General features: G+C 36.2%; 3 protein-coding genes across 6 annotated transcripts; 1 reads left to right on the top strand and 2 right to left on the bottom strand.

Moving 5' to 3' along the window:
* Positions 1-604: 604 nt before the first annotated feature.
* Positions 605-6,362, bottom strand: ARR11 (response regulator 11). Of its 3 annotated transcripts, none has more exons than XM_059592395.2 (5): positions 5,592-6,362; positions 3,264-3,416; positions 2,753-3,142; positions 2,484-2,560; positions 605-1,815 (listed from the first exon to the last, which is right to left on the bottom strand). In XM_059592395.2, exons 1-5 carry the CDS (start codon positions 5,737-5,739, stop codon positions 808-810), a joined length of 1,776 nt encoding a protein of 591 aa, XP_059448378.2. In that variant the 5' UTR covers positions 5,740-6,362; the 3' UTR covers positions 605-807. The 3 variants fall into 3 exon arrangements, with proteins under 3 accessions (XP_059448378.2, XP_059448379.2, XP_059448380.2); XM_059592396.2 differs by having other exon boundaries at positions 2,762-3,142; XM_059592397.2 differs by lacking the exon at positions 5,592-6,362 and adding an exon at positions 5,425-5,560.
* A 4,870-nt stretch (positions 6,363-11,232) lies between these two features.
* On the bottom strand, positions 11,233-13,611 carry LOC132178806 (E3 ubiquitin-protein ligase AIRP2). The gene is made up of 5 exons (XM_059591364.2): positions 13,169-13,611; positions 12,422-12,584; positions 12,235-12,301; positions 11,895-12,129; positions 11,233-11,775 (listed from the first exon to the last, which is right to left on the bottom strand). The coding sequence occupies exons 1-5, from the start codon at positions 13,249-13,251 to the stop codon at positions 11,568-11,570; spliced, it is 756 nt and encodes a 251-aa protein (XP_059447347.1). The 5' UTR covers positions 13,252-13,611; the 3' UTR covers positions 11,233-11,567.
* A 3,401-nt stretch (positions 13,612-17,012) lies between these two features.
* LOC132177855 (Leucine-rich repeat protein kinase family protein) lies at positions 17,013-23,190 on the top strand. 2 transcript variants are annotated; one of them, XM_059590330.2, is made up of 15 exons: positions 17,013-17,149; positions 17,581-18,118; positions 18,190-18,701; positions 18,836-18,965; positions 19,245-19,316; positions 19,393-19,461; positions 19,579-19,650; positions 19,851-19,919; positions 20,165-20,337; positions 20,425-20,678; positions 21,053-21,179; positions 21,274-21,339; positions 21,421-21,607; positions 21,692-21,824; positions 22,404-23,190. In XM_059590330.2, the coding sequence occupies exons 1-15, from the start codon at positions 17,101-17,103 to the stop codon at positions 22,725-22,727; spliced, it is 2,775 nt and encodes a 924-aa protein (XP_059446313.2). In that variant the 5' UTR covers positions 17,013-17,100; the 3' UTR covers positions 22,728-23,190. The 2 variants fall into 2 exon arrangements, with proteins under 2 accessions (XP_059446313.2, XP_059446312.2); XM_059590329.2 differs by lacking the exon at positions 17,013-17,149 and adding an exon at positions 17,160-17,345.
* Positions 23,191-23,605: the final 415 nt, after the last annotated feature.

Genomic DNA, 23,605 nt, shown 5'->3' with positions numbered 1-23,605 from the left:
ACCAAATAATAAAAATCAGCTGTCTACAAGGGTAATACTGGTCATTTTTTTTTTTTTTTTTGTACATAAGAAAACTTGCTTTTTGTTTTTTGTTCTCAGAATTTGAAAAGGAAAAGGACGTTTGTGCCCATATAGTCCCCTAGATAGCTTGATGCAGACTAGTTGAGTTTGATGAACTTTAGAAGTAGTTCTCAAGAGTCTAGCTCGGAATGGCAAACGAACGGCGTGTCCAACCCGAAACCATTTTTAGACGTGAATGCCCTGAAATCATTTTAAGACGTGAGGCATTCAATTGGTATGATGGTCGCACCTCGTTCGAACAAATAGTAAGTTCGAGATATCCGGTTGAAAGACCTGTCAAACCTTGTTCGAACAGAAGTATTCATTGAAGTTTCATCGCGATGGTTGTCCAAACAACTTAGTAGCTTCATCCGAACAAGATCGCGACCTAGTTTTGGGAAGAGTTGTTAATGTTGTTTTGTTTAATTTTGCGGTCCACTGCTCTGCATAGATAATGACCTTTTTTGTACATGGACTTGAATTTTTTTTGTGTTTTTTTGTCTTAATCATACATACATACAGAAAACTCCTAATGCTTGATGCATGTTAAGAACTCAACTTCAACAAGCAAACTTATTATGCTAAAAGTTCGACACCACTCCTATTATACAAGTTACAACATCCAAGGAAACTGGTCAGGAAAATAAGATCCCAATCCATAAAGTTGGAAGTGGTCCATGTAATATTGGTTGCATAAGAACAAAGGATCCTCTCTTCCTGCGAGATGTGCAGAAGGGCAGAGCATGGTCACGATAAAAATAGACCTTGATCAACTATAGAATACTCCAGTGGGTCAAAGGGACACTCAGTGTCCGAAGTCAGTGTGTCACACAAATAGATAGGGAATTCGGCGATGAAGCCTGGATCAATGTAGTCAGTAAACTCTACATTAGGGAGACCAAAATTCATGCTGTGGCAATCACCTTCAAGCCAACAAACTGTCAGGTCCTCATTGAATGGCTCAAAAGTTGAGTCAGTTGCCGATATCAGGTTTCGTTGGCAAGACTCAAAGTCAGTAATGCAACTCAGATTGAAGCCCTGCGGTTTCATGCTTGATATTGCAGTGGAAATGGGCTCAAAAGATTGATGCTTTACCATTTGGCTCTTGGATTGAACAGGAAAACTGTCGAATGCACTTTCCTTTGGACTGAGAATGCTCATATGATTGCTACTGTACTGAGGATATAAAGGTTTAATTTTTTCAGGGCCACATATTTCTCTTCCTGTCATAGAAAGCCCGGAGGTAATTGATGAAGCAGATTGTAATGGATCATCAATTTGGATGTGATTGTGTATACCAGACGGCGGCAGCTGGCTAAAGCCATCTTCCAACTGAAGAAGCGGCTTATGTTCTTCTTTGAATTGATTTTCAGGAGCTTTGCTCCACGAGTACGGTGCTGGGATGGCAGCAAAGTTCACTTCTGAATCCAGGGATTCAAAAGAATGATCAAAACTCATCTGTGTCCTCATGTCCTGAGGATCAGGAAGATCAGCAGTCAAGGTTCTTTTGGTCTCTGAAACAACTCTCTTTAAATCACCTTCATGGTTTTTGCTATCCACATCCTGAGCAAAGAAGTTATCGCCAGAAAATTGGTATCTGCCATTGGGAACGTCATTTTGGTTCCCGTTGATTGAACTCTGAAGGCCAAAACTTCCAGCAGGATCCTTCGAAGGCAAATCTGATAGCTTTATCCCACCCAAAGAAGCTTTCAGGTCATTTTCTTTCTGCAACCGACTCAAGTAGAGGCGGTACTTCTGCAAAAACAAACATTTCTAAATGAAAATCCCACTATGTTCGAAATGATTGACCATCACATAACACTTTCCTCTATCATTTTGACCATCTTCTAATAAGAAAAGAGTTCATGTGTTTAATTCAATGCGTATCTGTGTTTGCTGTATAACTGAATAGTGCTAGAGGTGGAAGGGTTGCTAAAGTTTATGTGAAACTAGAGACGGAACTGCCTTAAAATTGGAGATGCGATGAAACAAGATAGAATTTCAATCAAGATTTCAGCATATGTAAAACAAAAATGGTCATAAAATTTGATTGTATATCCAAAAGAGGGATGCGACACTCATTTTCTTTACACACATATATTTCCAAAAAATCAGATATATAGAACTGTCAAAGTTTGTCATCATATACATATGACTAATGAACCAAACACACACACACTCATCATATACTTATGGTTAATGAACCAAGAGCAAACACACACATAAGTTAGTACTTCCAGAAATTCTTGGCAACTATAGCACCAGTAGGAAAAGCAGTGAGTTGTGCACATATATAAGTTAGTACTTCCAGAAATTCTTGGCAACTATAGCACCATTAGGAAAAGCAGTGAGTTGTGAAAAGCCTACTTGATAATGACTTTCAGCCATTGTCAGGACCAAGAGTTAAAGAGCGAGGGATCTACCTGCAAATGACTAGCAACATTTTCTCTAGTCAACCATGGCACATTCATCAAGTCGAGTATTTTTTTGGGGCCAACCTCTGCCAAACAGAAACTATATGTGATGACTCTGTTGAAGCAAAGATAAAGATAGCAGAGCAGCTATGTGATTGACGACCATATAAAGACCTATAAACAGTAACAATCCAACTTGATATTTGTTCTTTTTTTTTTTTTTTTTTTTTTTTTAATTCACATGTTGTATAAATAAACTCTATGACTGGAGCTTATACCGTACTTACTATCAAAGCCAATTTGATTTACAGCTTTGACAAATTTCTGATGAAGGTCAACCGACCAAACTACTCTGTGTTTCTTTGTAGACGAATGATCACCAATGTCATCGTGCTTGTTTTCAAAATCTTTTCTTTTCTTTACATAAGCCAGATCTTCACCGCAAAACATGTGCCCATCATCAGAAAGTTCTGACCCATTTCTTGATATCTGAATGCCATCATAGCTGTCATGGCTCTCAATATCTCTGATTTCATGTATCTTCTTTCTGAAGACATGCTGCCATATGTTCCGGAGTTCTTTCATCCTTATGGGCTTGAGGAGATAATCACATGCTCCATGCTGAACCCCTTTCATAACACGACTCGTTTCACCATCAACAGACATCACTTTGCAGGTTAATAAAATGCAACTAGTTAGAAGTAGGGATTCCAGTGGATGGGAATAAAAACATAGAAGAAATTTTAGCATGTTAGATAAAGTTTGATATATTAGTGGTAGAGAACTGACTTAGAACAGGAAGATCCATCTCAAGTCCAACATGCTCAAGAAGTTTAAAGCCATCCATGTCTGGCATGTTAACATCGCTGATTACGATGTCATACCCATCTTTCCTTTCTCGAAGCAATTTTAAAGCTTCTCTTGCTAAGCCACACGTAGTGACTGAAAAAGAAAATAATAATAAAAGTTGTCAGAATGGATTTAAATTTTTGGAAGATGCTATTGTGGAGTTGATTGATCAGCTGTGTCAAAAAAGCAGAAGTCATCCTGTGCAATAAAATTCATTCAAACCACAAGTGGCATTGTAACATGGACATAAGAAGAAAATTCACCTCTCTTAGATCAGTTAATAGTTATGTTTCAATTTTTTTAAGTCAACCATTCTCCTGCAAATAAAAGCCTTTGCTATCTTGTTTTTCTTATCATACATGAGAAACAGATAAGACAGGAACTAAGTTTCATATGATTGAAGGAAATGACAATATGCTGAGTACATAATGACTGGAAGGAAGATATACAAGAGACCTAAAATACAGTTTTCACAGTATGAAGTAATACATTATTGGCTAATCAGGAGAAAAGACAAATAGGGATGGGATGCTAGAAAGACCCATTGTGTGGCATGACTTGGAGAAATATTCAATAATATTGGTCATTTGAGGCATAAAAGAGATAGGTAATGACTTTGAAGGGCATACAAGAAGTTATGATAATGTCTGATAAAGGTCTCTGACAGCACTAGTTGATCCAAAAGAGAAAACACCATTGGAAAAATGAACTACAAAGAAGCTTGAAAATCCAATACGAATTTTCACTCAAATGGTATCAGAGCAGATGGCTCTGAACAGAATTAGTATCGTGAACATATTTATGAAGCCAACTCTGAGGCTGAAAAGCAACTTATCCAAGACAAGTTGAAATTAATTTAAGTTTGACGTGCACTTAGGCTTGACCAGATTGCACTCAGCCATGTTCAAGCTTGGCCATAGTAGGTATGCCTGAGCACAAGCTTCTTTTTGCCAAAAACTATTGTCCATTCACCTAGCATTACACGCATGTTTGTCAGAACAACACTCTTACGGCTATGAGTACCAATTACCCTTCCAACACACCACAGAAGTTCATTCAATTCTTCATCAGATCTTGATACAGTATTATCACTTATAAGACTCTTTTTATGGTGGTTTGGTTTTGATCCGTGTCTTAATAGCTAAATTTATTAAGGCTGCACTTTACTGACCTCACATGTTCACAAACCTGCTCAAGGAATCTGGTTTTGCCCAATTGTGACTGGTGAAAATTGAGCTTGAAGTCTTATTTTCAAATTTGCCTCTTTGATGACAAGCTGAGTAGCGTTCTAAGCACATGCAGGTACTTTGATTATCAGCCTCTCAAGAGGTAAGACAATTGAGTAAACTGAAATACATGCTGCGTGTTCTCATCCTTAAATTCAAGAGAATGACCTACGCAGGGTCTAGGTTCAAGCCATACTTGATTGGAAAAAGGCCTTTTGCACTTCAACTAATATAGATAAGAATCATATAAGTACCCTAGCACAGGCACCAAAGAAAGCCCTAGTTACCCTAAATCAACACCTTTCAGAAACTTTTCTCAAGAAAAAAGTTGCAAACAACAGCTTTCACTTCCTCCATCATTAGTATCCAAAATTAACGTGCACATAAAATCTTACACCACAATTATGCTATAGAAAAATCGATCTTTTACCTAACCTGAACTGCTTTCCTTTCATATTGAGAACAACTATCCCTAAATGCCGGGATGACTGTGCATTAGCTAAAAATCTAGCACACCTAGTTCATCTATGTCTCCATTTTGGTAGGTTCATTAAAGCATACAATCATCTCAAATCAGAAATCCGGAAAAACACGTATCAGTAGTGTTTCTGAAGATGTACTATTTGATTAACACTGATCAATTTTAGTATCAATTTCCATTAATGAAACTAACAATTTGCAAATAAAAAGCCTCAATTAACACAGCTAATTCACAAAAACAATAATAAAAGCATCCTTAATCTCTCCACTTCTATGTCACTTTCACCGTTATGCATCCTTAACACCTGCAATAAAATATGAGCTATGAATTTAACATGCACTTCTAACACCCAAGAAAACATAGAGAAATAACACACGAAAACAATGAAACATACCAAGAAGCCATTACACCTCGAATTAACGCATAATTTGAGAAACCCACCTCGAAACCAACAAATATTAGCAAAAGAAACTACCTAATCTACAAAGCGCCGAAGTAAAACCAACGCAGAGAATATTTAGCAACGCAGGAACAGTAGCAAATAAGCAAGTGGGTGCGCACCTTCGTATGAGCACTTCTTGAGCATCTTTTCAAGGATTTTGAGCCACGTGGGATCGTCATCAACGACGAGAACACGAAGACCGGCCGGGAACGATTCGTTCCTCGGAGAAGAAAAGCCGTTCTCCATTGAAGGAGCTGAAAAACTCATATTGAAGTGTACGGGGAGATTGAAGTGGTGGGAAGGAGAGTGGCTCCGAAAGACAAGAAAGAGACTACAGGGATCAAAGTTCTCGACTTTAAAAATAATGGGTTTCTTTGGATTTTAAGGGAAGCACCCAAGAGAGAGAGACTGAAAGAAAGAGCGAGAGACCACCAACGAATATTGGCGCCGGCTAGCTAACGGTCACTGTGGCGCACGTTAGCCTCTTTCACCTTTCGGTTTGGGTCTCTCTCCTTTCCAAGAAAAAAAAAATTTTGTTTCATTTATAGTGCCGATAAAAGAGTGTGAAACAGACTAACTTTGAGAAATCGAAGGGTAGAATCTGGCCTACCCAAAGAAAGAAAGAGCCAGAAGAATTTTGAAGGTCTTGGGTGAAAGAATGTTTGAACGAAAAAGGGCACTAAATAAATGACAAATATTGTCGAGGCAGTCCTAAATCCTAATTTGTACAAAGGTTGTTTGTACTTGTCAACAGGGGATCTTCTGCTATTCCTTTTTCCCAAGAGGAGGGAGAAGAAATAATTGTGAGAGTTGAGGGAGAGAGACTTTTGTTCCAAGTTGAGAGTTCAATTGTCTGAGCAGGGAGCCTAAGCAATGAACTCCAATAGGGAGCCCATGCCGCCTAGATAAGAGGGAACAGAATTCATTTAAGTTCAAATGAACGGAATGGTATTTCGTTAGTTATATAGGATACAGCTATTTTTGTTATTTTACTTTTTGAATGAATAAAAGTATTCTTCTACTATAACTAACTGAATATTATCTGAAAATGAAATAGAGAGAATCTTAATTCAGATAAGAGAGCGATTCACTAGAACCCGTGATAATGTTGTAAAAGAAGTGTCCGGACCGCCAGGGTGCGGAGCCCACCAATCTAGATAGGCAGGGAGTTCACTTATCCTTTTACATTAGTAATGTAGGACTGGTCAACTAATTTTACCCAATCCAAATTCATGTAAGGACTGCCTATAAGTCCTTAGTCCTCTTCCAAATCGTACATTCCTAGTGGGGAGTCACCACCATTCACCAATGAGTCTGATTGGAAATAAATGTTTAAGTAAATGGGTTTGATCCAAGAAAGAATGTGGAGTAGGAAGAAGGTCAGATACTTAAAAAATAAAAAAAATAAAAAAAAATTCTTACTTTATTTATTTTATTGAGCATCATAGCCATCAAGTTCCATGCCTCTTTGTAAGTCTTGACCATTAACTTTAAACATTTTGAGAGCGAATTAGCAACCAACTTCTAAATTCTTAGTTGATTGATTTGAAATTCAAGTGCCAAATCACTTAGCAGTGAGACTTATCATTTTGGTTTTAGAACTTGGACTGAGAATCAAAACGAATAACTTGTAGAATGGAACCAGACCTAAAATGGAATATTTTCGGGTTTCCCTAATTGCCAGAAAGAATATAGAGAAAATATTCCATTACAGGTCTGGTTGGTCAATTCCATGGGTTTCCCTAATTGCCAAAAAGAAGAAAAGAAAAAATTAGACAAAACATTGATCGGATTGGTCAATATCTTTGGATACCAGAAAAAAAAAAGTTCCAGTCCACTGCTATAGAACATCAAAAAATACACAAGGAGGAATTAATATTTGCTGATTGGCCAACTGTTCTTCTTTACTCTTTGTTATGATTTTTAAAATATTAAACATGTTCTCCATAAATTCTCATTATTATTATTATTATTTTTTTTGAAAATGTATTTTTAATATAATCTCCTCAATAGTGCTACTCCATTTAGACTCTAAATTGGGATCTCATATTATAATAATGCACCCCACAAAAAAAAAGAAAGGCTGCAAGGCTCACCTACTCTGTCCACGCTGCTTGGAATTGATAAGTCCTAAAACCCTACGTGGGTATCTGAATTACGTGCAATTCAAGCACACAAAAAGAGAAGATAAACAATGTGAAGTTGTTATATATGGATGAAAATTATGGTGCATGGGCAGGTGGGAATGCATTTGAGAGACAAGAGGAGCATTGGTTGGACAAGCCCAGAAGCATTTGAAGTTGGAGATGGATTATGTTTCCATTGGGACAAGCTGAGATGGATGATGTAAAGAACCTTCTCCACTGTTTTGACTAGCTTTTTGTTGTGGTGATGAGGCAAAGAACGGGTGAAATATGTTGAAGGTCACCGCAGAGAGCCAGTAATTGTTTGGAAAGCTTTAAGAGACATAAAATAATAGAAGTGGAGCAAGGAAAGTTTATGATATTGGTTGATGCCCAATAATTGATATAATTTAAAGAGTCTTTTGTGTACTTTGGTGAGTGAAATTCCTTTGAATATTGTAGTGCTCAATGGTACATTAGATTATACAAACAAAAAACCAACCCTCAACCTCTTCTTGTCAACTTGTCTTTGGACCCATAAAGGCTTATACAACACGCTCCAAACTCAGGAGACAAAACATCCAATTGTCAGCTCAAATTTGCACCCTTACTCTGCACTTTATCCGTGCATTGGGCCGTGCTTTTCACGCTTTCATGCTGTCACCTTTTGATTGAGATTCCGTACAATATTAGATCTACCACGGCTATACCATAAATTTTATTTTGGCCGTTGGTTTTAAATCAACGCTCCTAGAACTGCCATGCAAAACACAGCTCATTTTCACTCCCTTGCTTCTCTCTCTCCTCTCTGCCATCGTCACTTCTCTCTTTGCTCGTCATCATCTGACTAGACCACCCCAGTTGCCAACGGAGTAGTTTGGGCACTCCCAACTAGTCGAATTGAAAGTGGCCAAACCACCTCCAACTTTTAAAGAAAGTAGTCAAACTCCTCCAATATCCCAAGGGGAAGCAATATCCACGGCTATATATATATATATATAAGGTGAATTCCCAAAGAAATATTTTTTAAATTTTGCCTCTGCACATCAAAAGTACAATCATCCTTATGGCTTGTGAGTTGAATACTGTACAAATAATTTGTACTTTCATTTGAAATTGAGAAGATCATGTTACATTTTGTAATATGTGAATTTAGATTCTCTCAAATTTTTTTAAAATATGAGATTGTAGATTTTAAAATTTGACTCTTTCATTCCATCTCACAGTCTAAATAAATGCAAATGTATGTGTGTTACTGTCGAGTTGGCAAAACGTGTTGGCGTGTCGGGTTTGTGTCAACCCGTTTATGACACAAACCCGTTTATGCTAAACCCGGACACGACACATTTTTTTAACGGGTAACACGACACATGTAACTCATTTAGATAAACATATCGTTTCAGATTGACATGATACGACCCATGAACACGTTTAAAGTCATTTTACCAAAATGGAAAAATTCCAGCAACCAAACAAGAAAAAATAATATATATATATACCGCGAACCTGCAGGTTGACAAGACCCGACACGTTTATTAAATGTGTCATAAACAGATAACCTGTTTACAACCCGAATTTGTTTAACCTAAACTCTAACCCTAAAATTACGTGTCGTGTTCGTGTCGGGTTCGCATTTCATGAGTTAAATTGCCAATCCTAGTTACTAAGGCAAGTAACTTTAGTTTTTAACATATCAAACCCACTTATCTTGATAACAAACAAACATCTACATTTGTTTGGATTGTTATATATAATGGAGAGCTCAATCCATAATCTGTTACCTAAACAAATGATGGTCACACTAATAGCATAATGATTCATGCCCCCAAGATCAAGAATAAGAAAAAATTACCAATAAATAAATAAATCACGTTGTAGAATATCATTGATGGAAGCAATTCACAAAATCTAGAAAATAGCTAATCATTGTCAACAAATGAGGCCACTACACCCCACCCCACAAAGGCAAAATAAAGATTGCCCTAGGCCGCCAGGTTGAGGCCACGACACTGCCAATTTGGTCCCATTTAAACAATGACTTCTTTGCGCCAATCATCACTTGATTATGTTTAATGACCAAGGAGAGAGTGTTTGCTTGCGCACTTTGTGGCACACACATACTACATTATATATATATATTAACGGCTGAGCATTTGGGATGGTGATTTAAGCATGAATAACACCCCCAGGCTCCTTAGTGGATGTAACCCATTTTCCATTTTTCGTCTCTTATTAGAGTAATGTCGGTGTATTTACTTTTTATGTATTATTTCTCATTATTTATTTGTCCCAGGTGATCTTGCTGGTACAGGTTTTAACTTTGAGCAAATAGGGGTTTAAAGTTTTGGAGTCTGCCTTTTGAGGGTGGGGTAGAGGAGCTAGGGTTTCTGGCAAAACCCAATGGCCCTGAAAGGAAATTCCCACTCAAAAATTCTTTATATCCAAAGAGAATTGTTTAGTTGAAGAGAGAGTGAGCATGATTGGTGACTAACAAATGGGAGGATGAACTCCATGCAACTTCTCTTCAGTGGGGTGTATCTTTTTATTTGTTTATTTTAAAGTTAGAATATGGCTCTGCCTTAATGCTTTCCTATTATGCTTTGCCACGACTCTTGTTTCTTTACCTGTTTATTCTTTTTTCTTTTTAATTCTTCACTAACCTCTTACTCCTCCCCTCCCATGAAGTTGCTCAACAAAAATGCAATCAGAGATAATTTTATTAGACTATTATTGGGCCATCCAAGCAAAATGGGGAATAATAGAACCTATTTGGCTTTTTATCAGAAAATTTGGGCCATCCAGGCCCAACATATTCATGTTTCCAAAAGCTTTGTATTTGAAATAGCCACATCTACCTACTTTCCCATTTTTATCATCAAAATAACCCTTAAATCTGAGCCATCCAAGCCCAAACATCCATCCCTTTCTTATGTATCTATCTCTCTCTTTAATTGTTTAATGTTATGTTTCCTTGTCAATATATATATATATATATATATATATATATATATATATATATATATATATATATATATTAAGAAATAGGAAGCAGCATGCCAACTACCTAAATTAACCCATTTAACCTTATTGAACCACATATCACCTAGTTTAAGCTATCCAGCGAGTTTTCTAACCCATTAATCCAAGGGGTTCCTTAAGGATGCATACAAGGGATTTTAAGACATCAGATGAAGTTAAAGAACAAAGAATTAAGAAATAAGCATAATCTTTTGCTTGCAGTTAAGGGGATTAGAGTGTGTACATCCACCGTTAAAAGGAACAGATACCAAGTAAATCTCACAAGGTACTCAATAGGTACCGTAAGCACCTAATCCATCAAAATCCTTCAAGCAATTCTACTTGAAAATAACTGTTGCCAAACATCAGCAAATCTTTTTCAATTGTTTCAGAACATCTCAGCCACCATTCCTGATGCGCAAGTTTAAGATCAATGCTGCATATTTATCATCTAAACAAAACCAGTTTAAGAACTAATGGGGGGCCTCTTGGTAAAAGCAAATGATTATGGAATTCGCTATTGATTTTTTTTTTTTTTTTTTTTGGCCTTTATTGGAATTCAAGAAGAAAAAGTTTAGAATAACATAAATTTAAACCATGACTTTTGGCATATATCACGTAGTATAATAAGCAGAAACACATATATTAATCAAATATGTTTCCATTTACATTCCCAACACTCAGGTTCCAAAAAGCTGAGTTGAAGGCCAAGCATACCTTTTATACATTTTTACATTTGCTAGTCTCAACATACGTGCAGGTGCATTGTCCTTGCTTTTGTCTTGAGAGATTCCATGGATGATCAAAGACATCCAGCAGTTATGTTAACTATATACAACTGCCATGGAACAGCTACTCAACCTGCCATGGTAGACGAGATTTAAACTTCCCCAGACTCTATACAATGGGTAATCAGCATTTCATTTAGCATACTACTTAATGCTTCCTCTGGAGTCAAAGCATGTAATCATATATAACCACATGTGTGTCAGGCATAACGAGTGGCAGATTTTCAATATAAAGGTAGAAACGTCTCAAATTCTCCTTTGCAAGAGCAATTGTATCAATCACATCACAGTTGCTAATGAGATCCCATAAATCTCTAGAGCTAACTCTCTTTAGGCTGCCGCGACAAAAAGGGCAGGACTGAGACCGCACATTCCTGTCATTTAGTATCAAGCACACTATAACAGATATATTCCAACGAATGGTGAAGATAAAGTGAAAATTCTAATGAGCAATTTACAAAAACTTTACAGTGCAAGTACGAGTTGGGGCTACCAGTCGTGGAAGCAACTGTTGCACAGAGCATGCCCACAGCTGGGCAATACCATCCTTGTGCAATTCTCCATGCATATCCCACATTCTTCATCTCTCTCTAGATCATTATCAGAAAGCTTCCTCCTCCCTTCCGCTCTCTTTCTGGCTAAGATTTCTGTGGATTGGCTTCCCAATGTACTATCTTCCAATTCAATGAACTCACCTTCAAGTTGTCTAAGAGAAGGGTAAATTACGGCTGCAAGGAATTTACAATCAGATACATTGAGGAGTTGAAACTGAAAATAATGTGGAGACCAGGAAATCAGACATTTGTTAACAAGAAACCACAGAAGGGACAGACCATAAAATTCCCGTAGACTAGCTTTCCTTTCTTTTGAGGACATTGTTGGCATCCCATCAACATATACCTGGACAATTAATTATGTGGAGTTTCATTAGGATTTCTACAGGGAGAGCAGGGGACTAAAAGAACACCAATGCAAAGATTAAAATGAAATGAAAATGACTAGAAACAGATAACAACCCACCTTGTATATAAGAACGTGGAGAAGGCCTAAATAACTGGGGAGGGTATCTGTACAACTATAATCCATCCACTCAATCAAATAAAGAAGAAAGGGGGCGAAGGGGCTGTAAGACAATCTCATCTGAATACTATCCCCACAATAATCTATTGGGAGAGCAGCTGCCCTGCAAAACAAACCCCCCAATAAAAAATTCAATTAATCAACTCTGCTCATCAAAGCACAAATTCATCTGGGTAGATGCCAAAACCATTAAAGTAAACAATTTGGAGGCAAAACAACAGCTTTTAGGTATCACATTGTATTTTTAACGGGTTTTCCTTGTTGGGGTTTTAGAGGAAAGAAGTTTGCAAAAAAGAAACACGTATGGGAACATATGATGGCTCTAGTCTGTATATAATTGAGGCATTTCCCCCTAAGAAGCCCTTATAAAAGCATCTGCAATACATACCTATATCCACAAAACCCCAAATTCATATACAAATTCACCCCACTTGCCCTTAATTGATCACAAAACAGCATCTAAACTACCACAATTTGACAGAATTATCTACAAAGCAAATTGCAGAAGAGAAAAACAGGAAGGAACGCCACCGGTTCTTTGCTATTTAAGGACAACAAACACGAAAATGGGCTCTACGAAATTTGAGTTGTGAATAACAACAATCCCAAAAGTGGTAGATATTATGGTTAATAAAAGTAAATATAAAAGCCCAAAAGAAGAATATATATATATATATAAAAACTTACAGGGTGTTGGCATGCTGTATATCAGCTTCAAGAGCTTTGATGGATTCTCTGAAACAGGATTTGTTGGGCTGTGTTTGCCACATTTGTTCTTTCTTCGAATTGCTTGAGTAAAAAATGAGACAAAGCGAGAGCGAATAACAAAAAGACTGGCTTTTTGGTGAGTAGCTTTGTTCTGTTGAGGGAATATTGGAGGAGGAGACCAGATGGGGACTTTTTAAAAGAGATGAGATGATAAAGAGAGAGAGAGAGAGAGAGAGAGAGAGAGGAGAAGCAGGTTGCTTAGTGTTCAAACCTTTCACACTTCAAGAAAAGAAAGGGATACCTTCTCTCTTACATGTATCTTTTCTTCGCCTTTCATTATTTTTCTCAACTGCAATTTGGGCTGCCATTATTCCAAGTTGACATCTTTACTTTGGGCTGCTACTGTGCTCTTCTGCAATCAATGTTGCCCAACAGAAGCACCACTTTCCCGTCCAAACGTACAGTATAGCCATAAGCCATTACCCCACCAAAAGGAGAAAACAAAGAAAACTACACCCACGTTTGTTTGGTACATTAATATATTTTTAACAATAGAATACATACCTATTTCCGTGAGACGGGGGATAATTATTCCTCTAAAAAAGGTAAGAAACAACTATTACACCATATATGAAATAGCAGTTTTTTAAAAATAAAATAACTTTTTTTTTTCTTGCCACCCAAAAATAAGAAGAAGAAGAAAAAAAAAATCATCCCCTTGGATGGCCAACCCACGTGGGATGATTATTTTTTGTGCCAAAAAAAAAAAATATATATATATATTGGTGGGAGATTAAAAAAATTTATTCTTATGTACTCAAGTAATACTCATTCTTATACTTGAGTAATTATCATTTCAATGCACCAAAAGGTCAAAAAATTAAAAAAAAAAAAAAAGGGCATGCAAAGAGCCGAGACAAGCATAAAGACTTTTACCCCTAGCGTGACTCTTGAGAAAATTGAGGTAATCTTTGCTTCATTAATATAAATGAGTAATACTATAAGATTTCTTATAGTCAAGTTAAATTTAATATGTAATTTATTAATTTTTGATCTATTGATAATTTTAAAAGCCACATCACATTTGAGATGATTCTAAAAAAATTTATAACATTACTCAATATAAATAACATAGACGTTTAACGTTTTGGTTTGGCTCAATTTATGACCGCCGTAATATGGATGGCTGCACTAAGTCATTTAAATTTTTTAAATAATATATGTATTATTAAGTATATAAAATTGATCTGAACCATAAGAAAATTCTTCTGAAAGCATTAAAAAAAAACAGCTGGACAATTTTTAAGTGTTGGTCAAACTTAGCAGGGGAGTGACTTTTTTATTTTATTTATTTATTAGTAGTAGTAAGTAAAAGAAGTTTAGGCTGGGCCTGATTTTATATGTAGGCCCATTAGTTTGAGCCAGTCCAGGGACCAGATATACAGGGCCTCCCTCCCTCCCTTTGTGGGTGGTTTTGAAATGATACCACCCGCAAATGGTTTTTGAAAGAAGATGGTTTTTGTCTTTTTTTAACTGATGGGAAATGGATTAGAAACGAATCTGAAACTTCACCTCCCCCAGTTGACGCCTTTTAATTTTTTACTACAACAAAAACCCACAAGTGTATTGAAATTTTAAGTAGGTGAATTATTATTATTATTTTTTGGGAATTTTAATTTATGGAATTTTAGATTTAGGTCGTTTTTTTATTTATTTAAGAGTTATTGTTCTGCCACGTGTCTCATTATTAATAAAATAATAAATATTTATTATTTTATTAGTAGTGGGACACGTGGCAAAACACTGACCGTTGAATAGAAAAGAGACGGCCTCAATTCAAAATTCCAGAAACTAAATTCGTAGGAATTTCAGTAGATCTTGATCCGTGCCGAAATTGGCAATTTTGATGTGACACAAAAATTACCTTAAATGTATGCTGTAGTATAAGCAACGGTTAAGATTGAATCTCAAAATTGACTTATTTTGATAAGCTTTTAATACAAGAGAAAAAATGAATAAATATTTAAAAAAATTCAATTTTAACTATTATTTAAACTATAATATAAATGTTATTATTTTAATAATAACATGTAAACCGGATCAAATAAATAAACCCTCGTAAGGTAATAAAGGTGAGAATTTGAATAGAATTTCTGAAAATGAGAATTAATTCTATACATATTACATACAACTCCAGTAAAAAAGGTTTCGGTAGGAAGAGGAATGGTCCCCGACAATGACATACGCGTTTTTGCATTCTGCATGTACGATGTGATGGGGTTGAATGCTAGGTTTCTAGCGTGTAGTGTCAACCGACTTTATAATTAATAGGTTTATGTGTATTAATAGTATAAAAGATCTTTTTAGAATTCTTAAAGATGTTTTAGTTGGTCGGATTGTCTCTCCCGTGTCTTGAACAGGTGACCTTGTTACATGATGTAAATAATAAATATGATGTTCTTTTTCTTCTCTTTTTTTTTTTTTTTTTTTTTTTTTTTTAATATTAACAAACAATTATTAAACATGGATAAGAATTTATAACATTAGTAATTCGAACACTTATTATGAGAGAGTTTACCTAACTGTTTAAATTTGGTTTTAAGAAAATTTTCGAAGAGATGAGGCACGTATTAGGACATAGGGTCGACTATTAGTAATGAAGAATAACTCACATAAAAGGTTTTTATCTTATTAGCCCACCGTGTGATTCTACTATTGGTGAAGCTTTGGTAGCTCTCTTCGCAGCCAACCTTGTAGCTTCTTTAGGCTTGTCTCATTTCATTCTCGAAGGAGATTTTCTTATTGTTGCTCTCTTGCTATTTAACATCTGGAACTCACCCAATATTGGTGCATTTCTTCTACTATTTCCATCATCTTCATCATTTGTGCCTCCTCTTTTTGGTAAGCTCAGAATATTAACCAAAGTGTAAACTTTTGTGTTCACTATGCGGCAAATTGGGCCGCAACCAAACTTTTTTATGACTGCATTTTCAATTTTCTCTCTTAGTTATATCCCTATTTGTAGTTGGAAAGATCAACTTTCATAGTATTGTTTTTTCTTTTTCTTTTTTTAAGCCCGAGTTATTAAAAAAAACAAAAACAAAAAAACTCACACAAGTCTTATGTCTTGACTCCTAGTGGGACTGAATCCGAGTTATAGTGCTCAATCAGTTTTTGAGGAAGCAATTATAATTTTTGCCTTCTAAATCTCTCTCGAACAAGTTCAACGAATAAGTAGTACCAACCTGTCACCCCTCACCTTGCACTAATTGGTGTGATCCCAATCCGATGAATTCATGCATGGTGGAAGACTTGGTCCAATTGTGTTGAATTGGTTGTGGCAGCATTGATGGATGACGATGGAGATGGGGGCCAACCCATGGTGGGTCCAGCTATAAAGTAGCATCTCCTGTATGCTGCTTTTTACTTTAAAGTTGGTCCAAACTCCAAAGAAGAAGAAAAGAGATTTTGTTGTATTGTATGTAAAAGCAAAAGGAAGGTAAAGCAAAGCATATTTATTATTATATTAAATTCCTCTGCTTTTTCTTTCTCGTTCGGATGCTTTTTGCATGGCCTGGCTTCTCTTTCCGGTCCCTGTCTATTTCTTTTTATTTTCTAGATTTTTACCACTGAATGATGTCATATTTGTATTGATTTCTCAATTTTGAACAATTTTTTTTAATTATATATATATATATATATATATATATATATATATGCCTATGTATAATGATAATGTATGTGATTTCTGATAAGAAATACAAATGAATGACTTCAAAGTTTCCACATTTTAGCTTCAGCTTGAGTCACACTCTTTTCCAAAAGGTCAAACTGACATGAAGCCGAAACTTTTTTTTTCTTTCTTTAGAAAAGAAGATTCCAAAAAAAAAAAAAGGAAGATAAAAACGTGAATGAACAATATTATTGAGAGGAAGCTCGCTCTAATCACAAAAGTAAAAGGTTAGTGGGAGAAAGATGAGTGTGATGTTTAAATCAACAAAACAGTTTTAATTTTTGTCAGCCACTTAAATCCTAGGAACAAAAAAATCAAAAGAACTGGTTTTTGTCTTCCTGATATCTTCAATGGGTTCATTTTCTCATTTCCTGGTTGTGTTTTTTTTGTTTATATCATCATCTGTTGTGTGCCAAGTTGAAGGTATGTTCTTCCTTACCCAGTACTCAATTTGATCTAGAGAAAAGTTTTTTAAGTGTTCCTCTTGTGAAATTTAACTGCCATGGATCCTAAGACATAGTAAAGGAAACTTCAGAAATGAAGAAGACATATGTGAAGGAAATGGCAATATGTTTCGTCTAGAATTAGAAGTTTTGCTTATGCTAGTTAGTTGAGTTAGAATTGCTCAAAATCTGTTGAATTCCCATTGAACATGCAGAATTCATCAGTTTAGACTGTGGAGGCACAAGTAACTACAGTGACCGCAGTACTGGACTGGCATGGAGTTCAGACAATGGAATCATGAGCCACGGCAAATCCGTGGAAGTAGAAAACCCAAGTGGGAACATAGTGCAGTATCAAAGGCGGCGAGAATTTCCCATAGACAACAAGAAGTACTGCTATACTTTAATCACCCAAGAAAGAAGAAGGTATATAGTTCGTGCAACATTTCAGTACGGCAGCTTGAAAGATGAAGAAACATATCCTCAGTTTCAGATATACTTGGATGCAACTAAATGGTCAACTGTGTCAATATTGGATGCTTCCAGAGTATATGTGAAGGAAATGATCATCAGGGCACCCTCGGATTCCATCAATGTCTGCATATGCTGTGCAACAACTGGTTCTCCTTTCATCTCCACTCTTGAGCTGCGGCCCTTAAATCTTTCAATGTATGCCACGGATTTCGAGGATAATTTCTTCTTGAAAGTAGCAGCTAGATTGAACTTTGGTGCCCCAAGCAAGGATCCCATAAGGTAAGCTCTCTTCAATTAATGTTCATCCCCTTACCCAGATGATCCCCATGACATATATATATTTTTCTCAGGTACCCAGATGATCCCTATGACAGAATCTGGGAGTCAGATCTTGTGAAAAGGCAAAACTATCTGGTTGGGGTGGCCTCTGGCACAGAAAGAATCTATACACAGAAGAATGTAGACATAAAAACGAGAGAGTACCCACCTGTGAAAGTAATGCAAACAGCGGTTGTTGGCACCAGAGGGGAGCTCAGCTACAGATTAAATCTAGAAGATTTCCCTGCAAATGCTCGAGCTTATGCATACTTTGCTGAAATTGAAGACTTGGGTGTCAATGAGACTCGGAAATTCAAATTAGAGCAGCCTTACATACCTGACTACAGCAATGCAGTGGTAAATATTGCTGAGAATGCCAATGGGAGCTACACTCTTTATGAACCGAGCTACATGAATGTGACTCTGGACTTTGTTCTGTCATTCTCCTTTGTCAAGACCCGGGATTCTACTCGAGGGCCACTGCTTAATGCGATGGAAATAAGTAAATATTTAAAGATTGCTTCCAAGACTGCCGGGCAAGACTGTGAGTCCATCAACTTTGATTGCAACAAATCCTTCTACACATCTATAATTTGGTCATATCACAGGGAACTTGCAATAATTCTGAACAGACTTTACCAAAATGAGCTGATTAGTATTTGTTTGTTCAATTTGTAGTGATTGTTGTCAATACCCTTCGCCTCATGTCTGCTGAAAGCATTTGGACAAATGAAGGTGATCCTTGTGTCCCAACGCAGTGGGAATGGGTAGCCTGCAACTTTACCACACCACCGAGAATTACAAAAATGTAAATTCTACTTTCTCACCTGCAACTATGCTTCATGTCAACATTCAGTTGCTAGTTGATGCATCTAAAAAGAGTCACTTGCTTTCACTAGGTTTTTGTAGTAGATGTTGTTGTTGTTGCCTAGTTACTGGACAGACTTCTAATTGTATTGAAATAGATAAGTGTAAGTAAAACATTTTGGAACATGAAAACTTTTTTCATGCTAGATATAGCAAAGCTACACTATAACTTATTTGTAAGAGTTGAATTATAAAGGGATTCCTCTCAACTGTTGTACAGTGAGTTGTCAAGAAAGAATGTGACGGGTGAAATCCCATCCAGGCTCAACGACATGGAGGCATTAACAGAGTTGTAAGGCTATAAAATAAACAAACTTTTCTTCAACAATGCCTCTTGCCGTCTGTTTTGATCTCTATCTTCTTCTCAGGTGGTTGGACAGTAATTCCCTCACAGGGCCACTCCCTGACATAAGTAATCTTATCAGTTTAAAGATTCTGTAAGCTCTTCAGTGTCAATTGCACAAGTTTTACCTGAAAAAACACCGTTATCTCAGTAATGATTTTTTTATTAATAATTTCTATTTCTTTTTCATTTCATTTTTGGTAATATGCAGGCATTTAGAGAACAACAAACTGACTGGTCCATTACCTTCTTACCTCGGCAGTTTGCCAAGCTTACAAGAACTGTATGTAGCAATATGGATTTTTTTACCTTTTGTTACACCCTATTGAGTTAGACACTTGATATTTCAGTAAAACCTAAGATAAACATTTTCAGAAAGTGGCCTTAATCTGCCTTGAATTAGTATCAGCATGTTTAGTTGTTTACCCTGTTAAATACGTACATTTTGCAGTAATTAGTAAACTATATTTGTCAATGTCATAGGTACATACAGAACAACTCTTTTACCGGCGAAATACCTCCAGGATTGTTTAATGGGAAAGTCATTTTTCAGTAAGTATGCTTCTAACTGATGCATCTCATGTTACGACCTGTGGAGGCTACATCTGTTTGCTAATGGTTCTTGTTCTTTGTTCCTTCTATTTTTCAAGGAAATGCACCCATTTCATTTATGCAGAAACTTATGTTGCGAGTTCTATGGTTGCCATCAAATCTGGAAAGAAAAAAGGAAAATAAAGAGGACCCCAAATAGTCCACTGCAAATTTTTTATTAATAGTTATATTATTTTCTCTTGCAGCTATGGAGATAATCCCAAACTACGTAAAGCGGCACCAAACAAGAAGCATTTTAAGTTGATACTTGGAATGTCAATTGGAGTACTTGGGATTCTATCAATTCTATTCATAGGAAGTTTATTATGGATGCGTAATCTTCGAAGAAAGACGAGTCAAACGAAAAAGGATGAAAAAGGTTTGTATGCCAACGAATCCCATCTAGTATTGTCCACATGACAGTGTGCAGATTTCCTTAGTTCGGCATGTTTTTTCTGCTCATTAGGTGAGTCTAAGCGTAGCAGCAACAAAACTTCAACTGCCTATTCAATTGCCCGTGGTGGGCATTTAATGGATGAAGGCATAGCTTACTATATTACACTCTCTGAACTAGAAGAAGCTACCCAAAATTTTTCAAAGAAAATTGGCAAAGGAAGCTTTGGATCTGTCTATTATGGGAAAATGAAAGACGGAAAAGAGGTGGCAGTTAAGATCATGGCAGATTTGTGTAGCCATGGAGACCAGCAATTTGTGACTGAGGTAGTCTCATATTCAGCTCTTTACATTCTCTCTGCCTATTTATTTGCATATGAATGAACATGTGAATTAGCTATTGTCCTATATCATCATAGATTTCTTCCTATTCTGGTTTAGTGGAGTTCTAGAATGTCACTCACTACTTAATAAGATAATGATCAGGGAAGTAGAGCTCATACACTAAATTAATAATACCAGATTGCAATAGACTAGAAACAAAATTCGTTATCTAACCCATAAAACAGTCCAAATAGAGCTCAACTACACAGATTAATGGCTAGAGTAATTCCAACAAGCATACTTTTGGATATACTATCAAGCAAAGATTGCAAAAATTTCATGGATACAAGTTCATTAACATGTCAACATATTTGCAGGTAGCCCTCTTGTCAAGAATTCACCATAGAAATTTGGTTCCTTTAATTGGATACTGTGAAGAAGAACATCAACGTATTTTGGTTTATGAGTATATGCACAACGGAACCTTGCGGGATCACATATATGGTCAACTCTAGTACCTATGCTACATAGAAAATTTTCATCTTTCTTCTCAGTTGCAATGGAAATGATTTAATAAAAACCCTAAATTTGTTGACAGATTCTGCCAACCAGAAGTGCATAGACTGGCTAGCTCGTCTTCGTATAGCAGAAGATGCGGCTAAAGGTTTAATACGTAACTTATTGGCAGTTCATGGACATTTCTTTTTCAAATTTACAGTATGAACACAAGTTCAGATATTTGTAGGTCTTGAGTACTTACACACTGGATGCAACCCAAGTATCATTCACCGAGATGTAAAAACAAGCAATATTCTCCTAGACATCAACATGAGAGCCAAAGTGTCAGATTTTGGACTTTCAAGGCAAGCTGAAGAAGATTTAACCCATATATCAAGTGTGGCAAGAGGGACAGTAGGCTACTTGGATCCTGAGTAAGCCATACTTATCATGTATGCATAATCAATCAAATGTTTCCTCCCGAATGAACTTCGCTAATACTGCATATCCTGTTGCAGGTACTATGCAAATCAGCAATTAACCGAAAAGAGTGATGTTTACAGTTTTGGGGTTGTTCTTCTGGAATTGATCTCTGGGAAAAAGCCTATATCTGCAGAAGATTATGGTCCTGAAATGAACATTGTTCACTGGGTATGCTTTTTGCCAAATGTTATCATTCAATTTAGAGGTGAAATCTGCACATAATACTCACAAATTGGACATCCATTTTTTAAGTTTAAATTAATACGTACAGACTAAAGAATCCCACTGAAATTTCAGTTAATTGATCAAACTCAAACTGCCAAGAAAAACATTGAGATTTGAGCCAGGAGATAGAAAACCATTCTAAAAATACACACTATAGCAACTAAATGGAGTATGAGATACCTTTTTAAAGATGTTGACATCTTGCTAGAAAGGTAATCTAAACATATGTATGCTGAAAATTTGTAAAATGAGATGGAATAGTAATTCCTAGCCTCTTGGACTGAGTAGACTGCTGTGTATATGCACATGTGAGCGTAAAAAGGTTGAGTCCCACATTAAAAAGATATCACAAGTGTGAATAGTTAATAGAACATATTGTATGCAAGATATCAAACCTACGATATGATCCTTATAAAACTGCATCTTATAGCTGAAGTAGTAAAACATATATTGAAAATGTTGTGTAACTTTACTAAAATGTTGAACAAATTAAGTAGTAATTCAATTTTTGTTGTTTTGTAGGCAAGGTCCTTAATTCGTAAAGGAGATGTTATCAGCGTCATAGACCCTTTCCTAGTAGGAAATGTGAAGACCGAGTCCATTTGGAGGATTGCTGAAGTTGCTATCCAATGTGTTGAACAACATGGGGCTTCCAGGCCAAGGATGCAGGAAATAATTTTGGCCATACAAGATGCTACCAAGATTGAGAAGGGAATTGAAGGCGACCAAAAATTGTCATGCGGTAGCTCCAAGGCACAATCTTCAAGGAAAACTTTGCTGGCAAGCTTTCTTGAAATTGAGAGCCCTGACTTATCAAAGGAGGGCCTGGTTCCATCTGCAAGATAATTTTGCAGTAGAAATCAGTGTTTATCAACTTCACAAAGGATTTTGCTTCTACCTTAATTGACAACACGGCTTTGTTCTTCATCTCCTATGAAATTTGCAACACTTTTGCAACGTAGAATTAAATATCAGGTAACTTGTATAGAGAGTTTTTAGATGGTTGATTTTATTTCATGGCAACAAGAATTGTTTTAAGTGGGCCATATGTAGAAATCAGAATACATCATGAGACAGTTTCTTGAAGTACTTGTCACTTGATTATTTAAGATGTTGTATTTGGGTTGACCTGTTTAATAAAATAGGTCATGTTTAGGTTAACCCGAATCAGGTTAACAGTTCATGTGGGTCAACTCGAACTTGACACAACCCGTTTTGCAGGCCTAGTTGAAGTTCTAATTGTCCATCTTCTCTCCTAACGAAAATATTATTTATCTAAATAAAAAGGTGTTCTACCTTGTATTGTCTCTCCCACTTATATTAATTATTTTTCTTTCTATTAGTTGCCTCCTTTTCCTAAACACACATAAAAAAATTATTAGTTTATGTAAATCAAATCAAAGTAATGCCCCCTCTCTACCAATTAATTACATTTATATTTTTCCTTCTGAATTCTAACTCCACTACGGCACTGCTGCTGTTTGAGGCGAATTTTTTATTCAATGACCTCCATGGCTGTAGAACAGTAGAAGGGCCGCGGAGCTTTTTCCAATTTATTTTTATTTTTATTTGGATGTATAACTGGGATTTTGTAAGTATTCTATTAAAATAATTGATAGAATATGAACAGAGGAGACGAATTTATTTGCTCGTCAATCATATTGATCTATTTAGTAATATTTCAAATATAGAATACCTTTTGATAGATGGTAGAAGGTACAAAG

This window comes from Corylus avellana, chromosome 4, assembly GCF_965113065.1.
Source record: "Corylus avellana chromosome 4, dhCorAvel1.hap1.2, whole genome shotgun sequence".
NCBI lineage: Eukaryota > Viridiplantae > Streptophyta > Magnoliopsida > Fagales > Betulaceae > Corylus > Corylus avellana.
This window is presented reverse-complemented; position numbering and strand designations above follow the sequence as displayed.